The 11,742-nt window shown below is 43.2% G+C and overlaps 1 protein-coding gene across 3 annotated transcripts in view; it reads right to left on the reverse strand.

Moving 5' to 3' along the window:
- Positions 1–851: 851 nt before the first annotated feature.
- The window catches only part of PLEKHM3 (pleckstrin homology domain containing M3), a 200,929-nt gene continuing 190,038 nt past the window's right edge, over positions 852–11,742 (reverse strand). For 2 of the 3 annotated variants that reach the window (XM_017546708.2, XM_037745057.1), the window contains exon 8: positions 852–2,199. In XM_017546708.2, coding sequence (XP_017402197.1) covers positions 2,022–2,199 — 178 coding nt within the window. In that variant the 3' untranslated portion in view covers positions 852–2,021. The remainder of the gene's footprint in view (positions 2,200–11,742) is intronic. The other variant, XM_037745058.1, reaches the window with a different exon arrangement.

Here is an 11,742-nt window from a genome sequence, read left to right on the forward strand (position 1 = left end):
AAATGCTTACATCTAACTGCACCAAAGTCAGTCTGAAATGTCACATCTCTAGATAGACGAAGTAGTGTAACTTGGGATCTCAGGGGAGAGGAGTGTGGGGGAAAGGAGCAATGCGGTTGAATGTACCAAGTATTTTGTGCGCCACTAATCCTAATAGCTGCAAAACTACTAAACCGTGAAGGCATAGAAGGCATCCCTCAGTGCGAAAGATACAGACTCTTCTCATAAAGTCTACCGAGAACTGTTTTATTATAAACATATTTTCCTGCTCTAGAGAGAGTGAAGGCGAAAGAATGGGGGCTGCCAGGGACCCAGGGCTGTCCTACCTGCTGTTTTGGTCACAGTGACTGCCACATGCTCTTCAAAGGGCACTGTAGCAGGGGAACACTGCCTGCCGAATAGCAAAGCAGTTCTCTTTCTGACTCCTGCGAGTTATTTTAGCACTCTGTTTTACTTCAAGGTGGCAATTATATATACATATATGTATATATATTTATTTAAATAATATTAGATGTAATTCATTATTTATACTTGTAAGTTTGGTATTTTCTTAATAGTCCAAAGTTGGTATTTTGAAGTTCCACATTACTCTGATTTTTTTTTTTTTTTTGAGATGGAGTTTCGATCTTGTTGCCCAGGCTGGAGTGCAATGGTGTGACCTCGGCTCACTGCGCCTCCCTCTCCTGGGTTCAAGTGATTCTCCTGCCTCAGTCTCCTGAGTAGCTGGGATTACAGGCGCCTGCCACCACACCTGGCTAATATTTTGTATTTTTAGTAGAGACGGGGTTTCACCACGTTGGCCAGGCTAGTTAAGAACTCCTGACTTCAGGTGATCTACCCACCTAGGCCTCCCAAGGTGCTGGGATTACACGCTCCTGAGCCCAGCCTACTCTGATTTTTTAAACAAAAAAATGAGAAAGCAAGAATGGTTACATTGACAAAGGTTGAAATGAAACTGCAGGAAGAACAATGAGACATAAAGCATTTAAAATGAATAGGTAGGCAGTGCCTACGCAGGATTCTGAGAAAAGAAACTAAAATGACTCTCCCTTTGAATATACGTACCATATAACATACCGTATACATTTATCTACCAGTCTATACGCTGATGTCTTTAACAACAATCCCAGGACATTTCCTCCGGCCAGCAGCATGAAAAACATCATAAATATCACCTATGGGCACCCGCTGAAAACCATTTTTAAGAAAGCCATGTGGACAGCCTGGAAAACATGGTGGAGCGTCACATCGTTAGGCGGGTGTTGGGATTCGTACCAGGAAACAGACCAACAACACGCAGTTATTGGTCGCAGAGGTTTTTTCTTTTCTCAGGAAAAAAAACTTCTGAGATTAACTTCAAAACCAGAAACAGCTCTCCTCATAAATCAGGGGTGTATGCTTTCTGTCAGAGGGAGCCTGGCTCCCGTTTCAGCCATTCGGATCTGCTTGGGTGATTCCCGCCTCCATGGGAGGAACTGAGGCGGGAGAGCCGGGGACACTAGGTCCTGGAAGGACCCAAGAGTCTCTTGCGTTTTGAAGGCTTTCTTATGAAACAGATGATGATGGGTGCCTGACTCAGTTACCTCAGCCTCTGTGGTGGCTAAAAATAAATAGCACAAAAATAACCTAAAGCACTGTTTTCTGCAGGAAATGCTTCCTCTTGCGTCTCAGATAATAAAATGTCCCGAGGGACAGAAAAAGAAAAGTTGGAACTATAAAGCATTGTGTATACCACGTTTTGTCTGGGAGCAAGCAGCTGAAATTCTTGGCTAAGTGTAATCCAGCTATTGGTAGTTTCTTGAGCCACAGATGTTCTGTGGATCTTTTAGACAATGAGGTACACAGAGCATAAGTATGGGACGTATAGGTATCTGTGTTTATATAAATAAATAAATATATCTATATCTAGCTGAAGAGGAGACATACTCTTCTTCCAAAGGGGTCTAACTGGCTAGTTAGGAAGCCGCTCTGGGGCTGATGGATTGTTGATCAGTGAATCCCAGGCCTTGGGTCGGCCTGAGTCAGGTGTTCTGGTAGGACAGCTCAAACATGGTGCAAGCCTCCTCTAGGCTCTCGTCCACGTTCAGTCTCTGCCAGAAAGACTTCTGCTTCTTCTGCAGCTCTCGGCGAACACACCTCGGGCAGGGGACAGACTTTTCTTTGCATTCAGAATGGAAAACGGCCCCACAGCTTTCACACCTGCAAAAGTCAACCATGGATATCATGAGCAAGACCGGAGCCAGCAAGACACCAATGGGAAGCCCCATGGCCTCAGGTGCAGCTGGTGGCGCAATCTACTTTTCTGGACGACCCTGCCAATGGGAAGAGAAACGACTCACTGAAATGAACTGTTTGCTTTTCCAAAATGCTCAAGGTGGAATTTCACTAGAAAAACATTTTTACTTTTCTGATCTGAACTAGCTTAGGGCTTATGAGTGGGGAGGAGTCAGCAGTCACCCAGCAATTCTGGTTATAGTGACAATGGACAGAGCACCAGAAGCTCTCCGCAGAGAAGGGAGTATGGGCAGTGAATCTAGGGTGAAGTGACAGAAAATGAGGGGGAAGTGTCTCGTGAAAATGCTCGGCACACCAGTGACAGTCACAGCATTACGTCTGTGGTAAGGTAGCTTTCTACATCAGCTAACATGAGCTAAGTGGTTCTCTGTTAACTAGCTGCCTTTTTCGACAGTTTGAAAAGATAAAATGACACATTTTCATTTTCCGGATGACATCCTGTGGTCTATTAAGTCTTGTGAATTTTTTAAAAATTAGGAAAAAACGCCTACCTTTGTAAGTCTACCTTTATAACATGAGCATGAACATTAAAGCAGGAGAGAGTGGGAAGAAAACACTTTTCCAACACTATGACAGATATTGTAATTTGTAGCGAGGAAACATTCCAGGTGGATGACTAGTTTGTTGTTTGGCTTGGTGGAAGTCTGCACAAGAGTCTGATTAACTTGTTTTTACAGCAAAGTTTTTATTTATTTATTTATTTTGGAGACAGGGTCTCGCTCTGTCACCCAGGCTGGAGTGCAGTGGTGTGACCTCAGCTCACTGTACCCTCTGCTTCCTGGGCTCAAGTGATCCTTCCACCTCAGCCTCCCAAGTATTTGGGAATACAGGCACCCACCACCACACCTGGCTACTTTTTGTATTTTTTGTAGAGAGAGGGTTTTGCCATGTTGACCAGGCTGGTCTGGAACTCCTGACTTCAGGTGATCCACCTGCCTTGGCCTCCCAAAGTGCTAGGATTACAGGCGTGAGTCACTGCATTTGGTCTGCAAAGCTTTTAATAATGAGTAATTGACAAGCTCAAATACAGTTGCTCCAGGGAGTGGTTTACAGATGTGGACTGAGTTTTCATCCTTCCACAAGGATAGGCAACTTGTACCAAGTCCTAGGAGCCCAGGAATTGCGCCTGTGTGATTTTGTTCCACCTGCAGCATTCAGGGAGGGTCCAGAACTGCACTGGGTTCCAAGAAGGCTGTGAAGGAGCCCATCCTGAGGGCTCAGCCTCAGGCTTCTTGTGCTTTTGAACATCTTGAGTTTCAGTGCTGGGTGCAGGATGGTCTTGGGGGCACTATCTCCTCGTCTGCCACAGGCTTACCCCCAGCTCCATTCAGGACCCAGAGGGCTTAGCGAAAGAAAGATCTTCCTACCTACCCTCATACCTTGGAGAGGAGGCCGTGACTTGGATGGAGAGCTACTGTGTGAGGGGGTGGGAGGTTGGGAAGAGAGAAAGAGAGAGAGAGAGAGAAAGAGAGGGGGGAGAGAGAGAGAGAGAGAGAGCATATACCTACAGGAAGACAGGACTTCCCCGCACCCAGCAGCTCCACCCCCAGCTCAGCTCTCTGGGCCAAGTAAAATGAAGAGGTGGTGAGACGAGCTGGCAGGGAGCTTCACATCAATTCCTGGCTGTGTGACTGCTATGAACTGAACCGTGTCTCCCCGTTATTCATATGTTGAACCCTTATCCACAATGTGACTATATTTGGAGACACTGTGCTTAGGAGGTAATCAAGATTAAATGAAGTGGACGGGTGTGGTGACTCACATCTGTAATCTCAGCACTGTGGGAGGCTCAGGTGGGCGGATCACCTGAGGTCAGGAGTTTGAGACCAGCCTGGCCAACATGGTGAAGCCCCGACTCTACTGAAAATACAAAATTAGCAGAGTGTGGTGATGCACGCCTGTAATCCTGGCTACTCGGGAGGCTGAGGCAGGAGAATCGCTTGAACCTGGGAGGCAGAGGTTTGCAGTAAGCTGAGATCATGCCACTGCACTCGGCCGCCTGGGCAACAAGAGCAAAACCCTGTCTCAAAAAAAAAAAAAAAAAAAAAGATTAAATGAGGTCATGAGGGTAAGACCCTGATCCAAGAGCATAAGTGTCCTTAGAAGAAGAGCAGGGGGAGCTTGCTCTTCCCGACCCCAAAGGCCTCAGAGACAGCGCCATGTGAGGACACACAGAGACAGGGTCCTCTGCAAGCCAGGGAGAGAGGCCTCGCCAGAAGCCAACCCTGTTAGCACCCTGATTTTAAACTTTCAGCCTCCAAAACTGGAGACAGCACATTTCTCTTGTCCAAGTCACCCAGTCTGTGGTATTCTGTGTGACACTCTGAGCAGACAATGACCTGAAGCAAGTCATGTCATCGTTCTGAGTTTTCTGCGCTTCAGTGTCCTTATCAGCTAGATGGAGACTACATAGCACCCACCTCCTAGGGTGCTTCGGGCTCTGGTAACATGATGGATACAGTGTTTTCACAGTTCCTGGCCGTGGTGGGAAATGCTTAGCAAACTGCAAGGGGACAGTCACTTGCAGTGCCTGTCATGTCACTATGGAGACCTGAGGACATCTCGGTCAACCTCCTCCTTGCCTAGATGAGAAAACAGAGACTCCAAGAGGGCGAGTGATTGCCTACCGGGGACGCAGTGAGTTGGAGACAGAGTCGTGACTGGAACCTGGGGTTCCTGGCAGCCCAGCCAAGGCTCTTACCGAGCGCCACGCTGCCAGGCCGAGGCATGGACATCCTAGTGAGAGCAGGGCGCCATCGCATAGGGAAACACAGGGTTTCCAATCAGAACACCTGTGCCGAACCACAAACCCTTCTTTGTAGCTGAGTGACCTTGGGCAAGTTATTACTTAAGTTCTTGGTGCTTTGGTTTTCTCATTTGTAAAATGCTGCTTACTGGGTTGCTGTGAGACTAACATGAGAAACATACTTGTAAGTGGAAGGACTATGCAAAGGGTGTGACAGTGCCCCTCACAGGTGACTCTAGCACCTGTCTCATTGACACAGGTGCTATCCTTGACAAGGCAGGGTCACCTCCAGCATCTTCCTCTTCTCAGTCCCCTCCTCCTTCCAGTGAGGATAAAGGTCAGACCCAAGTCTTCTAGAGCCTCTGTCATCCAGTCCAGCTCCTTCCTAGTGGCAATGGCTTTGTCCCCACTGGTCACACCTCTGTAACCTCCTATCACTAAAGTGACACTAATGGTAGCTTTATCAAATAAATTTCCTCCTTCCTGCCCCCTTTCCCCTGCTGGGTTAGTCAGTGATTTATACACCTAGGGATGTTGCCCCAGGGCAGTGATTGATAAGGAGGAAAAACCCTGGGTTCCTTCAGTACCACTCCCTTATCTCTGCTGATACCAGGCTCCAGTGAGTGAAGAGATTGAGTCTTATCGGATATTTCTGGTGCAACAAACACCCATGGGGTGATGGAAGAACTGAGTGCACCTGCTCTTTCTAGCCAAAGGTCAGTAACTGAAAAAAAAAAGCATGAGATAAAAAAAAAAATTAATGATTTCAAAATAGAACCAGGTCCTATTTTCTAACAATTTGTAACCCAGCAGGTATCTTTTAAACTGTAGTATGGATAGATTGATCAATGACCTTTCCAAATTCAGAGAATCTATAGTTAATCCCTCCCCCTACCCTTTTCTCTTTAAAGGAAAAGAATAAGGGAAGGAAAAGGAAGGAGAAAGGGAATTGCTTTCTTACATAAAATTTATGGAGCCCTGTAATAAAAATGTAAAGTTCAGGATAAATATTTACATTAAAAAATGCAATATATGGGTGTGTTTCTCTTTGAGAGTAGGATTTTATATTTTCACTTTAAAAAGATTCATTGGCCCCTGAGTGCTCACTGAGTTTCTTGACTATATTTAAAATATGATTTAGCAAATACAACTTTTCAGGAACACATCTTTCATATAAGGCAAATCTACCAAAGTAATCATCTCTGCTGAAAATTGCAACAGGTAATGAAAGAGAGCTGTCCCTTTGGTGTTCCTGTGTGATACATCAAATGAAAGCTGGTGTCTTCATTTCTGAGTCATCCAGTCCAGTGATAAGCAGTTCCACTGTTTTTGGATGTTGCTGTACATCACAGAAAACAAAGGCTGATGTCCTCCCTTTGCAGTGTCATGGAGAATGCAACGGCAGAGAGACATTTGTTATTGGCCAAAGTCATCCAATGGGTTTTTCCATTTCTTTCTTGAAAACATTAACCGCTTCACTTTTTCTCACATGTAAGGATCTCAACATTGGCACTACTGACATTTTGGGTGATAAGTCTTTGATGCGAGGGGCTATCTTGTGTATCATAGGACATGCACCAGCATCCCTGGCCTCTATCTAGATGCTGGTAGCCATGTCATCCCCTCCTCCCAGTTGTGAGAACCGGCAGTATCTCCAAACACTGCCAAACGCCTCTTGGGGACAAAATCATCCCTTTTGAGAACAAGTGACCTCATCTACTAGAAAATGCATCACAGAGAGAGTACCCAGTTATACTTATAGCACCCCACATTGAATTTGCAAGTGTCACCTGCTGGCTTACATTATGACCAACCAATAAGGTCCAGTGTAGTGTACTTATTCATTTAACTTGCACAAATACATATTTTAAACACATCGATTAAAATAGTTGAAACCACTTACATAATATATATGTATATATATATATACACACACATGTACATATATTATATATTACTATCTGGAAGTGTATCTATTATATATATATTACTATCTGGATAGTATATATATTAGATATTACTATCTGGAAGTGTGTTTGTGTTTTAACTATTGGAACAGCTACACTGCAGTTAACTGGGTGTATGTCAACACTGGTTACACCACAAGACATGGGACCAGGAAGTGGGGACTGGAGTTCGGCTTTGTGGATGCTCTTGGGGCACTCCTAATTATTTATGTGTGCCCTGATGAACTGGTCCCCTTCCTTGAGATAGGAGCAGCAGAACATCTTCCCCATCTTGGGGCAGTATAAATCTCACTTTGAATTTTAATAAATGCACCATATGCATGCCTGTAATCCCAGCTATTCAGGAGGCTGAGGTAGGAGAATCACTTGAACCCAGGAGGCAGAGTTTGCAGTGAGCCAAGATCCCACCACTGCACTCCAGCCTGGGTGACAGAGAGATACTCCATAAGAAAAAAAAAAAAAAAAAAAAAAAAAAAAAAAAAAGCACCATGGAATGAGACTACATATTTTATGAACAGTCTTTGACCCAAACATTAGCTTACTGACCCATAGCAAGTGAGGAAGAAGTTCATATCCTAGCAATCTAATAGTCCACCACCAAGAGAGAGGCCAGGCATGATGTTCTTATTATAGCTATTGAAACCAGGAAAATGAACCTGCTGCAAACTAGCAGAACTAAATATGTGCAGGGGGGGAAAAGGTCTGCTTCTCAAATATTATGGCAAAGAAGCAAGAATTCCTGGCTGCAGACAGTTTCCTGTTCTGGAATGCTGATGATGTGAGACCAATTAGAGACAGGCCCAATGGCTTTGTCTGCACCCTTCCAGAGTCTGGCTGCACATAGGGAGGTAGGTCACAGGAAACTGCTACAGGCCCCTACCCTGAGTTGAGGTCACTGAAATGCTTCTGCTGTGTTCATGTGGGGTTCTTCTCCTGCTGCATTTTTATTTTTGGCTCAGGCAATGGCCTCAGATATTTCACTTGGATTGAAATTTAGGCTTCAGTTTGGCTGGATCTCTGACAAGCAAAAGGACAGGCCTGCAGAGCAGGGCAGAGCCTTGGCGGATTTCCACTCTGCAGAGCCCACAACGAATGGGGTGGGGCTCAGAAATAAGTGCACGTTATCAGGCATGTGAGTGTGGTTTTGTGTATGGCTACTATGCAAGGCGTCCCATACAGCCACTAGCTATTATTGGTTTTTCCAAGAAACCAAGATGGTTACTTAAATCTCTTAGCTAAGGAGGGTAGTTACTGGATCCTGGTTATTTAAATGTTTTCGGTTGAAGTTTTCTTTTGTTATTGTGTAAGCAAACAAACATAAGCAAACAATTTGTAATTTGCCTGAATAGAAAATCAGTCAATATCATGTATAGTTCATGCTTCCATGTGAGGCTATGTGCTATGTGTGTACTTATACAGGTCACTAAACATTCTAAGGTAAAATGAATTAAACAGGATTAACAGGATTAATTTAGCTGTGCCCAGCTAAACTAAGCCACAATTCCAGCACTTTGGGAGGTTGAAGTGGACAGATCGCTTGAGGTCAGGAGTTCGAGACCAGTCTGGCCAACACAGTGAAACCCTGTCTCTATTGAAACTACAAAAATTAGCCGGGCATGGTGACTCACGCCTGTAGTCCCAGCTACTTGGGAGGCTGAGGCAGGAGAATCACTTGAACCCGGGAGGCGGAGGTAGCAGTGAGCCAAGATCGCACCACTGCACTCCAGCCTGGGCGACAGAATGAGACTTCTCAAAAAATAAAAAAATAAATAAAAATAAAAATAAAATAAAATAACTGGAGGTTTATCTGGTTCCAGAGCTGGTAAGCCTACTTGATTCCAATGTTCTCACGTGAATGTGGTCCTCTTCCCCTGTTACTAGCAACTTGGTCCTTTCAGTTATTCAACACAGGCCCAAATACCTGCTAAGACCCAAATCTTGGAAGAACAATTGGCATGTCTCACAATGATCTTTTTATCTACACTTTAAGCCCCGGAGTTAATTAAGGAGAGGTTTTCCCTGATGGCAGCCCACAAAGTATTTGGCTTTCACAGTTCTTGCACTTTTAGTTTGTAAACCAAGTTCAGCTACATACCTTTGACAAAAGCTTTACTTAAATCTTGGCTTTAAAATAGGATGTAAATAAGGGTTAATTAATTCATTTGTTAATTTTGCTACCCTACTGGGGACGTTAACTCACTGTCCTCTTTTGTGCAAATGCTTAATCAGTGCTTCTTGCTAACTCGTGGATGGCAACCGAACTTCTCAGTTATATTCTAAGTATGCGTATAAAATTATAATAGATTTGACCTTGATGAAATAGTTTTCCTGGGATAGGGAAAACTGGATATTTCTGATGCTTCTAAGTTTTTATTTTAAGGTTTATCTAGTAATTAATATAATTCTTGAGGAACAAATACCCATCTCTTCTTGGCATTTGGGAAAATCTGTTTAATATTAGACAAAGTAAAGGAACTGATGGAGGATTTAAACATTTTCTACCATTTCTGGGAAAAAGCTAGACTATATAATAATTGTAGCCATAGAGAAATATAAACAAGAGAAATGGTTTTCTGTAGAAATTCCTGAAGTGGTTTAAAATGCCTAAGAGCCCAAGGGATGTTTAGAATTGTCTTGCTACATCTAAGACAAAGGCAGTGAATATAAGATTATTAGGCGAATGCAGATTCAAAGTAATGATCCTAGTTTATATATGAACTTTTCATGATTTACCAGTCTACCTTTTTAATGTAAAATTGAAAGATTTACCTGCCAAGTTTTTGAAGTAAACCTTTTAAAAAGAAATAATAACATAAAAGGAAGATACACACCTAAGACTCTGAATGGGATTCACTTGTATTTAACATACAGCGTTTCAGTTCCTCAAAGGACTGAGACACTTAGTAGAACCAAAATGAAAAAAAGGTCAAGCATGGGTATATTAGAAAACACAAAAAGCTGGCCTGGCGCAGTGGCCCACGCCTGTAATCCCAGCACTCTAGGAGGCCGAGGCGGGTGGATCACGAGGTCAGGAGTTCAAGACCAGCCTGGCCAAGATGGTGAAACCCCATCTCTACTAAAAATACAAAAATTAGCCAAGCGTGGTGGTGGGTGCCTGTAATCCCAGCTACTCAGGAGGCTGAGACAGAGAACTGTTTGAACCCAGGAGGCGGAGGTTGCAGTGAACCGAGATCGTGCCACTACACTCCAGCCTAGGTGACAGAGCAAGACTCTGTCTCAAAAAAAAAAAAAAAAAGAAAATGCAAAAAGTCTAGAAGATAAGCCCTATCTAACTTTATGAGCAGCACAATTAGTTGCTTAGGAATGTTATTGGTTATTGATGTAAATTTAGGAGAAAGGCATTTAAATAAAAGACCTAAAGTGTTCTGCCATTACTTTAGTCTCCTATTTGTCTTCTGTCTCTAAGACAATGCTTTTAAAAGATGGTAACCATAATTTTCTAATAATTTATTCTAGGATGGTAATACTGAAAGTGTGGTTCCTGGACCAAATGTGATGCAGCCAAACCAGCAATCACTAGAGAATTTGTTAGAAAGGCTAATTAGTGGCCAGCACAGTGGCTCACACCTGTAATTCCAATGCTTTTAGAGGCTGAGGCAGGATGATCCTGCCCAGGAGTTCAAGACCTGGGCAACACAGGGAGACCCCATCTCTACAAAAATAGAAACAAATTAGCTAGGTATGGTGGTGCAAACCTGTGGCCCCAGCTACTGGGGAGGCCAAGGTGGGAAGATTGCTTGAGACTAGGAGGTCAAGGCTGCAGTGAGCTGTGATGGTGCCACTGCATTCCAGCCTGGGCAATGGAGTGAGACCCTGTCTCTAAATAAATAAATAAAATAAAGGCTAATTATTGGGTCTCCCTCTAGACTTAGTGAATCATAAACTCTGCGGTGGGGCCCAGCAAACTGTGTTTTAACAAGCCCTCCTGGCAATTCTGATGAACACAAAAGTTTGAGAACTACATTTCTAAGTCCATCATTGCTAAGGACAGCAGGGCTCTTACTTTTCATATAGTATATTTCGAACAAAAATATGAACTTTGTAAAATGAAAATAGTAAGTGATATTAACTAATGTGGGTTTTGTTTTTTGTTTTAGAGACAGGGTATTGCCCAGGCTGGAATACAAGTGTGATCACAGCTCACTGCAGCCTCGAACTCCTAGAGGGATCCTCCCACCTCAGCCTCTCAAGTATTAATAGCTAGGACTACAAGTGTGTGCCACCACAACTGGTTAATTAAAAAAACATTGTTTTTGTAGAGACAAGTTTTTGCTATGTTGCCTAGGCTAGACTCAATCTCCTGGCCTCAATGATCTCCTGCCTTGGCCTCCCAAGTGTTGAGGTAACAGGTGTGAGCCACCATGCCTGGCCAGCTAGTGTGTTTATATAGGGCTTTACATTTCGTATCTATTAATATTTTCTCATAACTAATATGAGGTTAAAATCTCATTTTGCTTGAATTATAATATATACACAGTTGTTCAAGTTTTTTGGCCATTTGCATATTCTTTCAGTAAATTGGTTTATGTCTTTTGCCCATTTTCTATTGATATTTTACTAATTTTTAAAGGTATCTTTCATATGAGGAAATCAATACTTTCATCATGTGTTGAAATTATTTCTCCAAGTTTCCTGTTTATGTTTGCCTTTACCTATAGAATTTTAAGCATTTAACACTTTATATATATATATATATATATTTTTTTTTTTTTT

Source organism: Cebus imitator, unplaced genomic scaffold, assembly GCF_001604975.1.
Source record: "Cebus imitator isolate Cc_AM_T3 unplaced genomic scaffold, Cebus_imitator-1.0 Scaffold191, whole genome shotgun sequence".
Taxonomy (NCBI): domain Eukaryota; kingdom Metazoa; phylum Chordata; class Mammalia; order Primates; family Cebidae; genus Cebus; species Cebus imitator.